At 34.4% G+C, this 20,159-nt stretch overlaps 1 protein-coding gene across 1 annotated transcript in view; it reads right to left on the bottom strand.

Moving 5' to 3' along the window:
* Nucleotides 1-11,271: 11,271 nt before the first annotated feature.
* The window catches only part of LOC116887861 (interleukin-1 receptor accessory protein-like 1), a gene marked incomplete at its 5' end in the record, with an annotated part of 44,360 nt that continues 35,472 nt past the window's right edge, over nucleotides 11,272-20,159 (bottom strand). Inside the window, 2 exon segments of the mRNA XM_032889359.1 lie at nucleotides 11,272-14,066; nucleotides 14,582-14,752. Of these exon segments, the coding sequence (XP_032745250.1) occupies nucleotides 13,363-14,066; nucleotides 14,582-14,752 (875 nt within the window).

The raw sequence follows: 20,159 nt of genomic DNA, 5'->3' as shown, positions 1-20,159 counted from the left end.
TTGTGCTTATACAAACTGCATTGTTTTATATGCTCAGATATTCTTACATGAATCTAGCAAGTATATTTCTTGATTATATTCTTAAATTTATAAAAATATAACAGTGCAGAACTTTGCTTATTTCTAAAACAATGTTCTTCAACCATCCCCATCTACATTTTTATGCACACACATACACACACATGTGTGCGTGTTTTTCTTATTGAAAAAAATAAAGGCAAGTGCGATCAAATTACAAAATTGCTATCTCTAGTGCTAACATATGTAACATTCATATTTAGTGACAGATTTCCTTCACTCTTAAAAGTAAAAGTCTGAATGCAAAGTATGCTATATTTGTTATAGTCAGCTATGCAGTATTATCTACAAACCATAGCTGTCTTTAGAGATAGCAACATAAAAATCCATATCTCCAATGCTACCTCAGGAGAAATCCCTGTTATCCCCTTTCTTTGATTTTTCACCCTGTCCAGCATTCTTGTGAAGATACACAGTGAGTTATTCAGATGCCAGGTTTGAAGAGAACTATGAATAAAGGTTACTTCCTGGTGCAGAATATTTAAAGTGTAGCTGTGAATTTATTTAATTCTATTGTGTTTCTATTTCATATCAGCATGGGTATTCAATCTGTAAGGAACGCAACTTAAAATAAAAATTGTATCAGTAATCATATTCCTAAGGTTAGCCTTTGCTGAAGACATGTTATTTACTATGGACATAATTTAAATGGAATCTGAAAAAATAAGTTATTTTACAGCCATAAGAAAATAAATTTGACGGAAAGATAGGAAATTCATGGCAATAACTTTGGTGCTTGCATGGATTTTTCTTGTGATAGTTGCTGAGTGCAATACATTCTTCAATTTATATAAATAAATAATTCAGGGACAGCATGCAAGGGGATGTGTGGGAAATAGAAAAATCACAGAATTTTATAGGGAAAGCAAAATGAGCTGACTACCCTTTAAGATAAAATGCATGTTCATAAAGAAATATTGATTGAATAGAAACCCAGAAACTAATCTTTAGCCTGTACAAAAATAATTGCTTAGTAATTTCCTGATGGAGTGTATCAACTTGTAAACTCCTAGCTGATGTTTAAGGTAGCATGTATATTAAAAATATTTATTCTGCATGGTACTAATTTTAGTTGTATACATTGTACATATGCATACACTATTTTAGAATACTAAAAGCTTACCATCGTCACAGTTGGATGTTCTGAACTACTGAAGTCCAAAATACATTGTGAAAATAAATTGATATATTTTCTATTTCAGTTTAGTGTATGACTATCAAAATCTCTATTGCACCTAATGAAATTTACTGTGGATTATTTTTTTTAAATATTCTAATATAAATTTTAGGTGTTAATAAGGCCTACAATAACTGTGGAAGTCACTAGAATTTGAATGACATTTTTCCAACTTCAAAAACCACATTTTAGAGTTGGCAATTTTATGACAAATTACAAGAGTATTTATAGCTGGGCAGTGGTGGTGAATGACTTTTATTCCAGCACTTGGGAGGCAGAGGCAGGCGGATATCTGTGAGTTTGAGGCCAACCTGCTCTGTGGAGCTAGTTCCAGGACAGCCAGGGCTACACAAAGAAATAATGAGAAATTCTATCTTGGAAAGAAAGAAAGAAAGAAAGAAAGAAAGAAAGAAAGAAAGAAAGAAAGAAAGAAAGAAAGAAAGAAAGAAAGAAAGAAAGAAATTTTAAAAAAAGGAAAGGAAACTATCCTTAAATATTAAGGGTTACATATCTTTGAAATACTAACTCAGGATCAGAGATCTAATTTGTTTATAAAAATATTGCATCAAACAATGCATTTTTCTTTAGACCTAAAAACACACAACTTCAATAGTAGTATAAGGCATCAAGATCAATTAAGTCCAATGAGTGTCTGCATTAGAGTAAGTCTGTCAATATCCAGGTATGGATAAAGAAGGGGCTCAGAGAGTCTTACCACTTACTACTGAACCAGTTACTACAAATTCAGGGGAAAAGGTGACTTCAGTTGTGTATCTACTGGTGACTCTACCAGTCTCCAAAGGATACTCTCAATGCAATGTTCACACAGTTGGCCCCACTTAAACTATATCAAAACCAATCCAAAACCAATCCACAAGTCACAAAACCAATCCAAAAGTCGTGAGTCTGAGAAAGAAACTAGTAGGGAAGGATGGAGGAAGCTAGAGTTTAGGAAGGACTGTGATAAAAGAGGGTGAGGGAAGAGTAATCAAAATGAATTATATATATTATCAAAGAACTAACTAATTAAGTAATAAAAAAGTATGCATGTGAGATATTGTAGATAGAAACATAGTTCTGTTTTGGATTTCAGGAAATAGAGCACAATGTGTAAAATTTGCCCCTATCTTTTGCTTCTAAAAATAATCAGAAATTTTATTCTTCTGTACCCATTTTGGCAGTAAGAGATTTAGATAATTCATCAAAAATGTTTCTTACAACTACTATAGTACAACAAAATATGAACAATATTAAATAAGTCAATCTAGTGAGATAACTGATACTACATTGTCAGAACAAGTGATTGAATGTTGAAATAAAGAATATGAACAGTTTGTTCCTGCTCTGTGGGTTATCATTCTGCTGAAATGGTATTAAGATTCAAATTCAATAGGGGTGTCCTTAGCTGTGACTCAGAGCTTTGTAGATATGGAACTCGAAGAGGCCACCATCTGTAACCTGGCAGGAACTTCAATTTAACAAGAGGGTCACTAACTCAATCCACAAAACTTTCTACCCAAAATGTATCCTGTCTACAAGAAATGCAGGGACAGAGAATGGAGCAGAGACTGAGGGGATGGCCAACCAATAACTGTCCCAACTAGTGACCCATCCCATGCACAAGCACCAATCCCTGACACTTTTAATGATACTCTGGTATGCTTGCAAACAGGAATCTAGCATGGCTGTCCTCTGAGAGGCTTCACCCAGCAGCTGACTCAGATGGTTATAGAGACCCACAGCCAAGCAGTGGATGGAGCTTGGAGATCTTTATGGAAGAGATGGGGGAAGGGATGTGACCCAGAAGAGGATAGGAACTCCACAAGAAGACCAATGGTGTCAATAAACCTGGATTCTTGAGGCTCTCAGAGGCTGACCTACAAACCAAAGAACACACATGGGCTAGAACTAACTCCCCCCGCCACACACACACATATGTAGTGGATGTACAGCTTGGTTTTCTTATGGGTCTAAAACAACTGGAGCAGAGGCTATCCCAAAAGCTGTTACTTGTATGTGGGCTGTGTTTTACTACCTGGTCTGGCCTCAGTGGGAGAGGATGTGCCTAGCTCTGCAGAGACCTCAAGTGCAAGAGGGTATGCCCAGGCAGGGGTGCCTACCCTCTCAGATAATTGGAGGGGGATGGGGGAAGGATTGTGGGAGGGGGTAACTGGGGGGAGGCAGTGAGCAGGATATAAAGTGAAAAAGTAAAATAATAATAATAAAATAAATAAATTTATTTTAAATTTCAAAGAAGGAAAAATCCTACATGCAACTAATCACCTCACATAGAAAGCAGCAAATATACTGAAACTGGATAAATATACTTTTGTGTTTTATGGCACCTGCTAAAACAGCAGTCGCTCAGATTATATGATCTAAATATCCAGAGGTAATAAGTAGCATATGTCTGAGTTCCCAGTGGCTGTGATGGTGCTCAAGGAGAATCTTCTCTGTGTGTTCCGATTTTAGTTTATGTGCTGCTGAAGCGAGCACAAGGAGAATCTTTAATGTAAGGACTTACTGAGATGTGGCAAATAAATAAATAATTAAAAATAAATAAATAAATAAAATTTTCTAGAGTTCAATTATTTTGAGATTGAGTCAGATATCTATCAATGCTTGAACACATTCTATAAGTTATTCTCCCTCCTCATCCTCCCTTCTCTCTGGTCTCACCTGGAATTCAGGAGCTCATTTGCTCATTATTGTGAATGGTAGGGTTACAGGCATGAGAGAGTAGGCACAGTTTGTCAAGTTATGGTTGTGCTAAAGAACATGTGGAAAGTGGAAGTTTTCTTGTAGAGGTAATTTATTGAATAAATCATCATCTTGAGAGAAAATTGGTGATTAAATAATTTAACAAATTAGATATTTATATGTCTACTTTAACAGTCAGTGTTTCAGTATTCCTGTCTAGTTGTACTTTTTCTTTATAGATAAAATAACTGATAATATGTGTGTATTCCTTTGTAAGGAAGGTTTGTTTTAAAAACACAACTGCTAACTAGTTTATGTTTTCTGCTAAATGACACAATTACTTTTTGAAGCCATATATTTGATTTCAGTGCTTTTTTTTTTTTTTTTTTTTTTGGTTTTCACTTTGTTTTTCTCTTCCAATATTGTGAAATATGTATAATTTTGTAGTGTTAATATTTTCCCTCAGAAATTTGAATATTACATTTTGGGGGGAATTATTCCAAGAGGACAACCCAGGCAATGTTGCAATTCTTAATTTTACATTCCAAAGCACTTCTAAGGAGAGAAAAGACACATACAACAGTGGCCCTGGAGGGACTGATGGGCCCTCTGCTTCCATAAAAATGACCTGGGGAAACCCATTGTAGTACATTTTGATAATTTTACGCTTTTTAGGTTCAGGGTAAATTGCCACGTAGAAATATTTCATGCTGAAGTTTGAATCCAGGGCCTTTATAACAATGCCCTCTGAGCTATACAGCCATTCTTGAATGTTCACTTCTCAAGAAGTTTCCAGGGTACTCTTCTAGAGACAAAACTTTGAGACCCGCTGATGTGAGTTGTACAGTTTGCAATTTTGGTTAATCTCTACAGAGTATTCTCTGCAGAGTTCACTGAGAAAACACAAACATTAATAACAAACTCAGTGGCTAGTTGCTTCTAGATTTCTGACATTTGCTGATATTTTTCAACCTCAGGTTATTCTAAACATATCCAGGGTTTGAAGCATTTATTACTATTAAGCTTCATGTTATAAAAGTACAACTTCTTCACTCATAAATTCTCTGTGTCACAGTATGCCAAAATCACTATTTGTATTCATATGCACTGTTTCTAAGGACTGTTTCCTTTACTGAAGCCAGTCATTAATGTTCATAAGTTTATAATTTTCTGGATTTTTTATGAAAATTTTTATACATTCTGTTCTCTTTGTTATGGGGAATTTTGTCTTTTCTTGGTATTTTTTTTTTCTATCTTCTTTGGCTAAAGGAAAACCAACTTCCATACGTGTTTGTCAAATGAGCAAGTCATTTGATATTTGCCGTATAGCACCTTTCCTAGATTCCTATTTATATATGCTTCAGTTTATTCGTGTATCATTGTACCATATAAGCAAAATCGTAAAGATTATCCATAAAGTCTCAAGTTTGATTTTTAACTTAGATTTTTGAAGTCTTGTGAAATCTTAAGTCCAATGTATAACTGTTCAAATATAAGTCTTCTGTTGTGCAAATCAAAATGAACTGACATAAGGATGATTTAAAAAAAAAAATCCTAGTTTGGCCACCTATTGGCTAAGCGGTCAGCAAGATTGCAGTGATCACTATTATCTGGAACTGGATCTTGCTCTCTTATATACAAAATAGGATTCTACATTTACACAAGACTACCTTGTAAAGAGATTTGTTCAAATAGCTCCTAGAGGCCATATGTGAATAATATAATATAATATAAAGCTCACAGCAATAAGTGATTGGGTCATTGGTATCATAGTTTTCTAAATATTTGCCATATTTTTCATTTTAATTTTGTTGTTAAAGGTGCATCCAACATGAATTAAGAATTTTCTAAAAGTAAAATGTTCTCTTTGTTTTAATCATGTAACTTCCATCAATAAGATGAGTATAATAGAAAATTCCAGAAAAAAATATGTATCCTTTTGAAGTACGTAAATTATAAAACAGATTATTTAACTATAGAGGATTCAACTGATATTTTGAATAAATATTATATTCTGGAATTTGTGATTTAACAGATGCTATTAAGTTAGACAATGCCAAGTAATCCTGATGGGATTTTACACTTTCAGTAGAAGTTATTTCCTCACATTTAAAAATCCTACTGAGAGCTGGGCAGTGGTGGCCCAGGGAGGTAGAGGCAGGAGGATCTCTCTGAGATTGAGCCCAGCCTGGTCAACAGAACAAGTTCCAGTCAGCTAGGGCTATACAGAGAAACTGTTTCAAACCCCCTATTCCAAAAAAGGGAAAATTAAAAAATAAAAAGATGAGATGAGGTAGAAATGACTGTATGAAAAATTCAATATGTTAATTTCTTTGAAGTGTAACTTAAAGTAACCTTACAGAGTGCTTTGAAACTAGTACTTTAAATCTTCATGATTTATCTGTGCTTCATTGGTGAAAAATGTTTCTTAAACAGCTGTCTGCCTATGGTAGGAATCCTGCATGAGCAGCTAATTCATGCCGAAGAGGTTCTTGACTGCTTCTTTTTGATGGAATGATTTACCATCATTCCATAACCCCACCCCTACGTCTGATAAGGAAATAATAAGGTTATTTATCTTCAACTAAAAAACCAAATATGACTTAAGACATTTCCTTTTTGGGACGACTATGCATTAAAAGTGGAAAACAAGATGATTCAAGTGACCTTGTTCACTGTAAAATATTTTCAGAGGGGACAATATGTTAAGATCATCATGTCAGTAGCACCTTGAAAAGAGAATACCCAGAAGAAAGGAAGCCAGCAAAGGACTGACATTTTCTTATTCTTTTCATTTCTGTTTCTCAAAGGAAATGTGGATTTTTACCTTGAAAAGACCATTCATGTGGTAATGATAAAGTACTTGAATTAGTGATTCAAATCTCTTCAAATCCAACAGTAAAGGATAAAGCAGGAATGCAAATAGACTTGTTTTTTTTTTCTTTTTTCCCCAACCGACAGGGGCATTTTTTAAATTTCTCCTCACAACCACAGGAATTAGGCCTAAGAATTACTAGCTTAAACAACGTACAAAGAAAGAGAAGGAAAAGTATAACAAGAGTTATTAAATTAACAAGCATACTTACATATGTTCCAACAACACATTATTTAATTTATTGTCATCTATGATCAGATAGAAATCAGAAGAAACATTTGTAGCTTAATAAATAATTTAATTTCTTGAATTTCTATGTAACATATAAATTTATTTTTACAGGATATATAGAGAGCATACTCATAGAGAGCAACAGACTTATGAAACGACTATAAAACACAAATTATAAGTCGAGGTTAAAATTTCTCATTTGTACACTTGTATTTGTCTATTTTCCTATTTCTAGTCAAAGCAAAACCAAATATATAATTGTAAGTATTCTAAGAAAAAAAGGAGCGCCCCCATCACCTACTCATGAGTCACCTACATCCTAGATTATACAAAGTCAAAAGAGGGTGAGCAAAACTCAAGAGAAGTACTATGTAAAATGCACTTGTACTGACTGTGAACAGATCTGAGAGTGTCTGAGTTTAAAATACAACTTGAACGCCAGCAGAGGAAAATGAATACATCCACTTTCCTATTTGGGTTCCCTCAAATTCTGAAGATGTAAAAGTTGTAATTAAATAGCAGATTATATGAACACATCTCCACTACTTTGGTGGAAAGAGTAGACTAAGGATTGTTGTTAACAGGAGCATATACTGCAAGCAGTATAGAAAACTGCCCATTATGCTAACATTAAGATTCCATCCTTCCAATTGATATTAACCTAAAACACATCTGATCTCCCAAAATTTAACCTCTCGTTGACTAGTAAAGATAGATCCATATTACTTTGCCACATATTCATGCACTATGTAATAAGGTCATTTCACATTAACTCTTTTTTTTAATGACACAGCATGCCTTTTGAAAGGTAACATTTAGATTATGAAGATTGAAATTTACAACATCAATATTACACTTAGTACTCTGAAGTTCATGGGCAGGTTTTTTTTTTTTTTGAGTTTGTTTTTTGGTAGTAGAGGGAACACAGCATAGTAATTTTTTTAGAGTGCTTCCTTGTGTTAAAAAGAGAAAAATTTCAATTTTATGAACACTGGGGGATACATAAATGAAAGCAGTAAATAGAAAAATAAAAGTAACTTTACTTACTTTAATGAAGGTTTCAGAAGCAATGAGTTTGTTGTGAACGAGAGGCTATTAGAGGAAAATTTGCTAATGAACAGAAGGAATTTACATATATATTTATAAACCATATATACCTTATAAATATATATATATATATATATGAATATCTTATCTGTAATTGAGAAACATTTCATGTTCTGAGACTGTAAAAAAGATATAATACTGAATGGAAAATTAAACTTGATCTCCTTTTTTTCTCTTAAGATATGTTTTATGGATGAAACCAAAATCTGACTATGATAGGGCACATCAAATTAAGAATAGAATTAACTCTCCTGCTTTTTCTCCTTCTCCTTTTGCTTATTTAAGTCAGATTGTTATAACTCCTTCTGACAGTCTTTTCATTCTCTTATCATAGAACATAGGTTTTCACTCTGCAATGAACCAAAAGAAATAACTGCAACTTTAAATTACTACCACCTCACGTTTCAAAATTCTGTATATTGTTCCAAGGTCACATTGAAATTCATGAAAGTAGCAATATTGAAATCAGTGAAAGTAAAGTCCTTAACAAACTCTAAAAGTTTTCATAGTAAAGCTGGTTTCTTTTAGAAAAATACATGGAATTGTTATTTCTTCTCTTTCTCTACTATTTGAATTTTTTGGCACACATTGTGATTAAAAACAAAAAGAATTAATGAAGGATGTCATACTTGCAAAATTATGATTTTGCATATTCTGTTTTAAAGGAGTTTAAATTAAACTAATAATAATGGAGAGGTTCCTCATTTATTTGGTTGTAAATTACTTATTATTGTTAAATTTTTCTTCACACCAATTCTCTAATAAAGTCAGGCCATTTTGGATGAGCAGTTATCTTTGTTTAAAAAAAAAAGCAAAAGTCATTTTTAAATTTTCAAGTGAATGAAAATTAAAAAAAACCAAAGACAAACAATGCCTTCGAGATGTGTGAATGTATACTAATATTAGCATATGAGACTGTCCTCTGAATCTAAATATCTATGGCTTTCTCCTTGGATGCTGGATGTCTTGAGAGTCACACCCAAGAAAACAGATTTATTTGTTTTGTTATTTCCTTTCATTTATTTTGTAGAGCCACAATACCCCTGAAACTCAAGGTTAAGGCCTATTAATAAGGATAATTGAAACTGTTGGCTACTTTCTTAGTTCAGAATAATCAGGTGGGAAAGATCCACAATAAGGCAAGAAATAACCTCTGCTTCCATTGACAAAACTTTCTTCTGTTATTAAGAGTTACATTGTGATTTATTTTTAATAACCATATGTATGTTTGGAAAATTTTTCAGAATAGGGAATAGGAATCTATAGTGTGATATCTAAGCTATTTAATATTTTGCCTCTATTTTTCATCAGCTATAGCAGTAATGGGATGAATGGTCAAACAAATTCAGATCAGAGACAAAACGACATTTTCCTCTTCTGTGTATGTGTATTCTCTTAGTTCCATTCAGTTATTTCACTTGTGTGATATTTTTGTTCTCTTTAGAATTTCAATAAGATTTCTTGTGGGACTAATGTATACACTGAAACTAATAAAGAAGAAATTGCTGGTTTTGGTGTATATGCCTAAAATCCCAGCAGTCAAGAGGCTGAGGCAGGAGGATCGAGAGGTTGAAGCCAGCCCAGCCTGAATCCTATCTCAAAAACAAGATAAACAAAACAACAAATAAAAAGAAGAAAATAAACACAAGATTAAACTCTTCTTTAAAAGGAGAGCTAGGGTACCATTCCAGAATCAGAAAATAGCTTATAATGTACAAATAAATGTTTTCCTAGAAATAGTAATCTCAATTCACATAAATAGTATCTGAAAAGTTAATGACTATTCTAGGATAAACAAAGCATACTTAGAGTTTAGGAATTGGCTCTTAGTTAATATTTCCTCTTGTTATAAAATATGTATTATATTAACAATGAAATATGGAAGAAACCAGCATCTACATATTTAAGATTAAGTTGATAGAGTCCAAATACATATAGTATGAGGAAAATAATAATCACAATATGGTTGACTGAACAATCAGATGCTTAACTATAGAAATATAAGTTCAGATCTCATCACGTCTTGAATTTTATAGACTTCATTTAAACTTAAATCAGCTGGTAACACAACATACAAAGGTCTTCTCTGCCCGTCGAAGACCAAAGGGATGGGATACAAATTAAATAATCAAAGATTTGAGCATCAGAATAAAGACTAAGATGCTCAGAAGCAGCAAGTTGAGGTTACACTAATGAACCAAATGGACTTTGAATCCATAATGTATCATTCAGAGCTCAGGCGGTGATTGATGAAAAACAGGCAATACCAAATATCACACATGTCCAAGTCTGGAAGTCCATTCTTCCCCCCAGCTTGGCTAACACATTCACATTTTCAAATGTGTTTTTATAGCTAGAATAATCTTATCCCCCAGAACCCCAAACAAACAGAAAGAGAAGGATGAAACCTAAGCACTAGGGAAAATACATATTTTTTTTCTTCATTTTATTGAGTTCTCACAGAACTTCTGTTACACATAGAACACGTGAAACCATGAGTTCCCTTATCTGGTTCTCATGTGGAGCTGATAGAGGAATAGAAACTTGGGAGGAATGTTTCTAAAGCTATAAATAGCTTCCTTTGCATTTATTTCATTTGTAAATATAACAAAGCATTGGAGGAAAAAAAGTTTCTTACGTTGTGAGAGTATCAAATATTACCCATCAATCCCTGAATCATGCTATTCAAAGTGCTTAAATCTACACTAAAAATAGAACAAAAAATGTACTCCCAATGCAGCTAAATTAATACCTATGGATGCCTAAAATATGACTGTGGTCTGATTACTTCCTCTACATTTATTCCACACACCCATCGTGCACTTAAAAAATTAAAAAAAATAAGCAAAGAAATAAATCAGGCCATTGCCACATTTACACTCTTCTGAGTACTGGGGGAGTTTGGAATCCAGTCCAATGACAAGTGTCCATAGTACAAAGTAAACAATGGCCTTCTCCGTTTCTGAAAATAACCCAGTGTGCAAAGCTGACCTTAAAGTTTTATGTGTCCTTGAAGCTTCAGTTCTGGTTTTTGAAAATGTGACACAGAACCAAGGGGAGCACAAGAATAAAGACGTACTGTAGAGAAGACCCAGGCAAGTTGTCGGGGAAGTCAACATTTTTTAAGCAAATAAAAATCAATGCACATCCCAAGGCTCCTTTGCCTTGTCACACAGACACTGAGACCTTTGCATTGTTACAAAATGTTTGTACTTGTTTCACCTGCATTCACAGTTCTAGCTTGTTTTCCCCAGTGAACTCTATTGTGATTTATACTTTTATGTCTATGTGGCCCACTCACACCTTAGCCTTGTGCCCCAAACTCTAGAATTATTTTCTCACTGTATGGTGTGGCAGGAATTAAGCAAAGACAGAGTAGTCACTACATGAACCCACAGATGATGACTGAGCAGGAATTTCCCATGATGAATCACTAAAGTAAGATCTATAAAGCTTAAGGTCTATTATCAATGGTTTTTGTCACGTCGATTTTTTTTTTAAAGAAAACTAAAAGCTACATAGGTAACATTGTCCTTTTAACAATTCTGCCTTTTGCAGGATCTTTCGTGATTGATTGAGCATCATAGTTAACATGACAAGGAATTAGCTGCTTATGTGATTTCCAACATAAAGCTAGATAGTAAGTGACAAATTTCCTGGGAGCATCAACTTTCTGTTTCTGAAAGATAGAATCATATAGTTAAAATTAAATTAATTTCTATACAAAAATTAAGTATTTTAAGTATTTTCTGATCTAATTTAAAACTATTTTGTGTAAATAATGTTTATTTTGAAAGTAGTAGTTTGTGTTGTTATTCATACATTTGACCTCCTGAGATATTATTTAAACAACTTTGATATTAATAAATGCTGCTTATGTTCATAAACTGAAACCACTTAAGTTCTGAATGTAGCATTGAAAAGTAAATACAAGTCAGTTAACATTTAAGTACAAGGGGACCCCACAATAAGTTTCACAGATTTTTTTTCTGACTCTTTAGAAGATAACATTTTGTATAATACAAGGTAACAAAACATATTTGATGACACATCCTGTTCTTCCCTTTGGTTTGGAAGCTTTCAATGTAAATTTCGTTTTTACTTGCCTTGATTCACCTATCTGAGTTAGCTTGCCTGGTATTTGCACATAATCTCATTTGCAGAAAAATTAATTATAGAGGGAAAAGAGGAAGTAGATTATCAAACAAAAACAGCCACAAACACATTCATGCCTTTCCAGGAAGTGATCAAATATAGGGCTTTTTTTTTTCAGTTTTGTATTTTTGTGTGTTTTTTTCTTTGTTTTGTTTTGTTTTGCTGTTTTATATATATATTTATATTTATATTTATATATATATAAGGGTACATCAACTCATTTTTAAAAACGGAAACAACACTCTCCCCATTTTCATGCCCTTGATCTTCACTCTGTCGTGAGCACTCTGTAGTGGTCACTGTTGAATGACTAGCACAACTTTGGGTCTAGAGTGTATTCTGAAGAGCAGTGAATTAAATGTTAAGACAGTTAGACCTACCCCTACCCCCTGCAGAGTTTACACATCATGCTGCCATTAGAAGGGTAGAGGTGGGGAATGAGGTGGGGACAAGGAAGAGATTTCAGGGCTCTGACTGGCAGGGCCCTCCTATGAACAGATCTTCTTCTCTCTTTCTCTCTCTCTTTTGTTCCCAAACGGCAATGCAAGGCTGGCGTTCAGTCGCACTGCTTTCTGAAGGCCCATATGGCCAAGCTGGTCCTAGGAAGAACCTGAGAGAGGATCCGGTGCTCCTTGTCCCATCAGATAGATTTGTCCAAGCACCCCAAGGAAATGTTAAAAGCAAAATAAAATTTTAAAAGAAAATTAAAAACTCATTCTATAACTAAATTAGTGAAGGAAAAAAGGGAGGGAGTTTCTATCTATACATCAGTCTCTTCTTTAAAAAAAATGTAAATTTACAAATCCAATGACATACAAAACAAAGTCAAAAAGATGTAATGGTAAGAGACATGGTAAAACAGGAAAACACTGATGCTACAAAGAAATTCCAAAAAATATATGTACAAGACCCTGTTTTTCCTCGTGTTCTAGAGATTGTAATGCATGTTTTTAACAGCAGCAGTCGAGGATTGAGTTCCAGGCACTGGACTGCAGATTCCTTTCAAACTCCCAGGAACGGGATGTCCTTTGCTTTTCTGTTACCAAATCACACTGGATATACTGGTTTCCCTTGGCAACAACGGCAGGATGGCACTGTTTGTGTGGGCTTCATCTGGATTCGGCTCCCTGCTTGACTTTGTCTGTGGCCGCTGCCCATTGATGAGTGTCATAGGGATGTTACAGTAGGTATGCTGATTTCCTATGGAGGTAAGTGGCAGGGTGCCCGTAGGAGGTACGTCGTACTCATAGCTTCGATAGTAGTGTTTCTGACGCATTTGTGAATGGTAGGTGTTGTGAAAGGTAGAACGGAGATCTGGATGGGCAGTGGCTAGAGCTGTGGAGGTGGCAGCAGCCATTGAAATGGCGGTGACAGTCTGCAGCTCCCCAAAAGGCCCCTGCTCACTAACATCTAAAGCCTGCTCATGTGTAATGGGTTCTATCCTCTTAAAAGGCATTTCGTACTGTAAACGCTTCCAGAACTTCGAGTTCAACTTGTTGCATTTTGGTCCATGCCATTTAATAACGGTCAGGAGCTTGATGGTATGCTTGAGGGCCTCCACCTCCTGGTAGTTCATAATTCCTCGGAGTTCGCTGCATTCGATCAGTATCACTTTGATTTCTCCAGTCACAAGCATGTTTCAAGTCTGCGTTTCCAGCTCAAAGATGCCCAGCCCTTGGTTCATAATTTGGGGTCATGACAGCATCACGCTTAATCCACGATCGCTTACATTTTCAATGTATGCTATAAAAGAAAAAAAAAGATAGATGGAGGTAAGTCAACTGGATAAGAGGCTCCAAAAGTCTCTATTAGTTTGGATCACATAGTAGTAAGAATTGTTTGTCGGTTAACACATTGTGAAGATGAAGCAATGAATTGGCACTTTGGACAGTTTTGGCCTCCATTGTAGAAATATCAGAGATATTTTTTCCAGATGGAAATATCTCATTTGATTTAAATAGGTATTAAGGATCATAAAATACAATGCTTTATAGAAAAATAAAGCATCTTATGGCATATAAAATTTAAATTTCATCAAAAATGTTTCTTTTTATTTTTTATTGGATATTTTTATTTACATTTCAAATGGTATTCTCTTTCCCAGTTTTCTGTCTTTTATGAGGGTGTTCCCCCTCCCCAACCACAAAAATTATTTCTTGAGACACTAAAATGCTATGTATGTGACTACAAATACATACCAATTTACAACATACACATGCACACACAAATGAAATATACAAGAGAAACCATTAACTTACTTCCAGTTGGGATCAAATCTCTATCTGGTATAAACAACTTATATCCATAATGCTTTTCAAGCATATCAGGGAGGATTTCAAGGGCAAAACGTTCTTCTTCCCCAGTCTCTTGATTCCACTGGTCAGGATCCACTTTGGTATATGACAGATAGGCATCATAATCTTTGTTATCTGCCAAAAAAGTTAGCAAAGTAAGTTCTAGACTAGAAGCAATAAAATATTAACAATATTTACTTTTATTAAAAAATATTTTCAAACATTCCGATCCTAAAACCCCAAAAGGAAGGCTGTATTAATTTTTATCTTGTGTTCAATAGCACCAACAATTCTGCAAGTAGCTTGGAAGTACAAAGTTACCTTCAATTATTTTGTTGTGATGAAAATAGTAGGAAAAATATTCAATGGCAAGAGTCATGAAGGAGTAAGGGCATGGAGCTTACTGCCAGAACTCATAAACTGGTAGCATCACCAGCAGGTTGAACTTCTGGCATTACCAACAGACAACAAACAAATGTAATGAGATGCCAATTTTCATAATATTTTAGACCCAGATAATAAGTAGTCTTTAGACATGTTTAGAAAAAGCTACATGTTTAGAAAATAGTGTGTGATTAATACATATACTGCATTAAACAACACTGTCTTTGGATATTTTTAAAGGAGGCTATGATTATTTAATTTCAACTTTGATTTATAAAATAATTAAAAGTATAAAAATGATAAACATAGTGATAGGGCTTAAGAAAGCCTGTTTCTTATTCTGAGGTTTCAGTCATCAACTAAATAAATATTGCCCACTACAAAGATGGAAAACAGCCAGTAGGAATTCTAATATTTATCATTATCTCAAGTATAGTCATTAAATAACTCTTTGCATGGTTTTCATGGGATTCTCGCTATCATGTGTCACCAATAAAATGCAAACAAAATAAGAAACTCAACATTTAATCAGTTAAAAAACATATTCAACAGGTTTCTCCTTTTATAGTAACTGAAATAACTATTGTATTTACTGATTCATAAAAATAATTTTTACAGTAAAAAGAGCATTTATATTAAGTTAATTAAGTTAAGAAGTAAAAATATTGGGCTGGAGAGATGGCTCGGCTGTTAAGAGCACTGACTGCTCTTCCAGAGGTCATGAGTTCAATTCCCAGCAACCACATGATGGCTCACAACCACCTGAAATGGGATCAGATGCCCTCTTCTGGTGTGTCTGAAGACTGTGACAGTGTACTTATATACACAAAATAAATAAATCTTAATAAAATAAAAATATTAACTTAAAATATTATAAGAAGGTTTTCTCTGCCCAGCCCTAATTAGTAAATCTACAACATAATCTGTATACTCAAGGCTCAGGGAACAATACAAAAGAGGGGACTAAAAGATTTTAAGATCCAGAAGACCAGGATACCTGATACAATATTGTTTCCCCTAGTCATTAACAGAGACGTTTTCCCCCATGAATTCTCAACAATAAGATTACCTAAACAAGACTTACATAGTGACTAGAAAAAGAAAAACCAACCAAAAAACATGATAATGCTGATAGGAGAATTTCCCATGATTACATTAAGACTATACGGAATCAATGGCTGCTAAGAGAGGGATAATAAGTTTTTTCTAGGGATGAGACCACTGATAGGTTATACAATCCAAAGAGGTCAATCTTAAACACATGTGTATATGAACAGCAGTAAATAAACTCAGTTGTGCGTGTATTTGTGAGTGTGTGTGTGTGTGTGTCTGTGTGTGTGTGTGTGTATGTGTGTAAATAATAAAAACAAGACTTGAGAGGGAGTGGGAAACATGAGATCATTTAGAAGGTGGAGAGGGAGAGGTGGAAATGATGCTAATAAATTATTCAGGCAACAGTTCCAAAGCAAAACAAAATAAAACATATTGGATGTGGCGATGTGTGTGTATAGTCTAAGCTATTTGGGTGGTTGAAGAAGATCATTTAAGGTGAAGAGTTCAAGACAAATTTAAACATAACAGTGGCAGTGAGTACTGTCTCAAGAAACAAACCAATCCAAATCAAACCGAAGAGTCAACACTAAATATCATTAAATAATCTTCAGGAGAGAAAGAAAAGCTGAAATAAACCTGTTTAAGGTGCTGACAAGCACATCCTTCTCTTTAACACATCCGAGAATATTGGCTTAATATTGTGTAAGAAGATTAAGAAGCTGAGCAACTCATGGATTGTGGTTTTAGAAAGACATATCTTTAAAAGTATAAGCTGACCTCTCTTTTCTAGATGAACATGGTATATTGAATCTGTCTAGGAAAGAGTTATACTGACAAGGGAAATGATTTGAGATTAAGAGCAGGATCTTTAATATCTATTGAGTAGTTGTCAGATGTTGTTGGCAGCTGTCTTTTTTATTACTCCCAAATATTTATAAGTAACATAAATGAAAGTGACAGAGCCCATTTTTCACAAAATGGATTACTAAAATAAAACTGGGAGAGTCAAAGGTGTACGGTTAGGAATAAGATAACTCAGAAAACTGATAATTACAAGTTGTCACTGATATAATTTGGGCCACATTTCTCTCTTCGGTCTCAGGAAATGTTTTGCATTCCTATACAACCTCACATCTCTAAGATGTAGTTTTTGATGTTAAAAATATTGTAGAACTTTATAAATAATTAAGGAGTTCAGACATTAAGGTTATAAACTTATAATCTTACTATTTTGATCTTTGTGCTTTACTGAATTGCTGTTTAATGTTTTTCATTTCTTGGTGATCTTTAAGTTTAAACCAAGAAGTTTGCTAAATTCTCTACCTAGACTTAACTTGCCTTTAGTTTCAATTCTGTTATGGTAGTCTGTGTAAAATATATTCTCCAATAAAGCAGCTTGAATCAAGCAATTCAACATTTTTATAAATTGGTCTAGATTATACATTTGCCATTTCATATATTTCCAGACTGTTTACCTATATCTTCTTAAAGATTTAAATGGAACACTAAATTACATAGGTTTTGAGACACGGCCCTTATCTACACACTGGGCTGGCCACAAATTTACCATTCTCTTACCTTAGCCTACTGAGTGCTAAGATAACATGCATATAACATGTGGCAATAATTAAAACATGGCTCTGGTTGCATGACTTAGAACTTGAAAGTACTTTCTCTGCAAGTTTCAGGACATAAGTTCAAATCCTCAGAAGCTACATACAATCCAAACACAGTAGCAGCAATATCTAAAGTCTGAAGCTTCTGGGGTGATGGGAAGCTGAGAAAAAAGAACCCTAGAAATTCCCAGGCCAGCTAGTCTTCATATACCAAGGAGAAAAACAACAAAGTTACCCCACATCGAAGAGAGTAGAAAGAGAGGGTCAGCACAAGAGACGGTCTTGACCTCCAAATTGTGTATGGACTGTGTATATGTGAATTTACATTCACATACCCACAAAGGTAAATTAAAAGGTAAAAATACAATATTTGTGATGTTTTATGATGAGAACAACAGCAGATGAGCTGAACTTCGATAAATTCTGAGTCATTTGAGATTTTAATTTCTGCTTTATGAAGGAGCCCCTTGGAGGCTTAAGTGGTAGGGCACTTGTCCAGTATGCACAATGCCATAGGTTTGATTCCTCAGAATGGATAAAACATGAGAGAAAAACAACTTCTTGAAGCTCTTTAGTAGTAAATGTATCCTAACTATACAGCAAACTGGCTCTAGAGTCATTCAACAGATCTTAAAGTCCTTTCTCTGCAGCTTTAAGAAGGTAATAGCTAGGATAGTTGTTGGAAGTCTTAAGAGAAGTAGTATGGCTTTTTACTTGAGGTACAACATAATCATCACATCGGAAATTCTGGAGTAGTGATTACTTTGTACTGTTAGTCATGGCAACAGAACAAGCAAAACACTGCAGAGATATCTAGGTCTACAGAATGGCAATGGAGCTTTTGTCACCCTCGTTAGAAGGTAGGGGAGAATCACAGGACATTCACCTGGGAATGCAGCCATTATTCCCTTCTGCCCTTACTTCCCACCGGAAGTAAGTGATCATGTGAGATGCTAGGGGTTTCTTTTTGTTTGTTTGTTTGTTTGCTTGCTTGGTTTTTATTTGTTTGCATTTCTGTTATTATTGATATTGGTGGTGGTGGCGGTCATGTGTGTGTGTATGTATGTGTGTATATGTGTCTAAGATTGGATAGGTTAACAGGAAGTAAAACTCTATGATACAGCTTTCATAAGGACATTATCCAAGAAGGAGGGGAATTTTTTGGTGATGCAGTTGTTTTGGGGTCACCTATATTCCTGTGAGAAACCCCTCAGCCATGATCTTTAAGTAAGGCCTCTGAAAATTCATTGGTTGAATACATTGGATTTGGATGGAATTGTTACATTTATCTGTCTGCAGTGCCCTATGTTGGCTGAATAGATATATACTCTTATCTCCTCAGAAAGTTAATGCAACAAGAGGGAAGAGGTAGCAGACTAGTAGCAGAGAGCACTGGATGTCCGTTAAGATGGACTGACATACCACTTAACAGTTGGTGACTTTGAATGACTTTAAATAGGACATATGCCCAAAATAACGTTTTGTTTTCTCTTTGGGAGTTCAAAAACTGTGTGTATACAATTTCACTAATCACCACTAACAAAAAAAAGATGATAACAAAAGGCCAGTTCTATAAATTTTTTAAAGAGTGATATGTAGAGACATACTATTTCATTCACTGTGTACCTGAAGACAGTATTCCCGAATCTACAAATAAGGAAAGAACTTGTAGTCGAATGAGAAAGAAAACTAAGTATATGTGTGATCCAAGATTGCACAGATGCCAATTTGTTGTGTATATTCTACAGGAAACAAGTGCTCAATTTTTAAAGATGGAGTAGAGATTTTAAAAGATTGTTTTAACTCATTTGTCCAATGCTGATAATAATACAAAGCATTGAATTAGATATCTGTCTTCATCTTCAAAATATGAATTGGGTTGGTTATTTTAATGTTCCTAAAACTTGCATCATTAATATTATGAGTAACCATGACCTATATACCCAGAGGCAGAGGGAGAAGGGGAATAAACATTCTGCTCTGGAAAAAAATAAACACAATGAGGGGTTATCATTTTTAAATAAACCTGGAAGAGAAACTCCAGGCAAAGGCATGGAAAAACAAAGAAGGCTGATATTTTGATGTTTTCCTTGGGGATTAGAAAGAATGCTGAAGAGCAAGTAGAAGAGGGAAGGACTGTAAAACCCAGATTTGGTATTTAACCTCACATAAATAGTCAACATATAATAACAAAAGTAATACTGAACCAACAGAACTGTATGGATAGTGAGATTTAACAATTATGTGTTCACAAACACAAGCGACAATAGTTCAATAAACATGTCCCAAAAAGCTGGGCACTATGGAGTTAAGAGAAAGAAAGCAAAAAAGCAGTGACAAGGCTTGAATCCAGGTAACAAAACATCTGTAATTTATCTACAAGACTGAGTAGTTAGCTGGGTTGGGAACAAAAGGAGAAAGCAAATCAGAAATATATTCTATCCTTTAAAAACTTACCCAATATAATCCTTCTGTATCAGAATCTTTGT

Source organism: Rattus rattus, chromosome X (assembly GCF_011064425.1).
Source record: "Rattus rattus isolate New Zealand chromosome X, Rrattus_CSIRO_v1, whole genome shotgun sequence".
In the NCBI taxonomy this organism is placed as follows: domain Eukaryota; kingdom Metazoa; phylum Chordata; class Mammalia; order Rodentia; family Muridae; genus Rattus; species Rattus rattus.
This window is presented reverse-complemented; position numbering and strand designations above follow the sequence as displayed.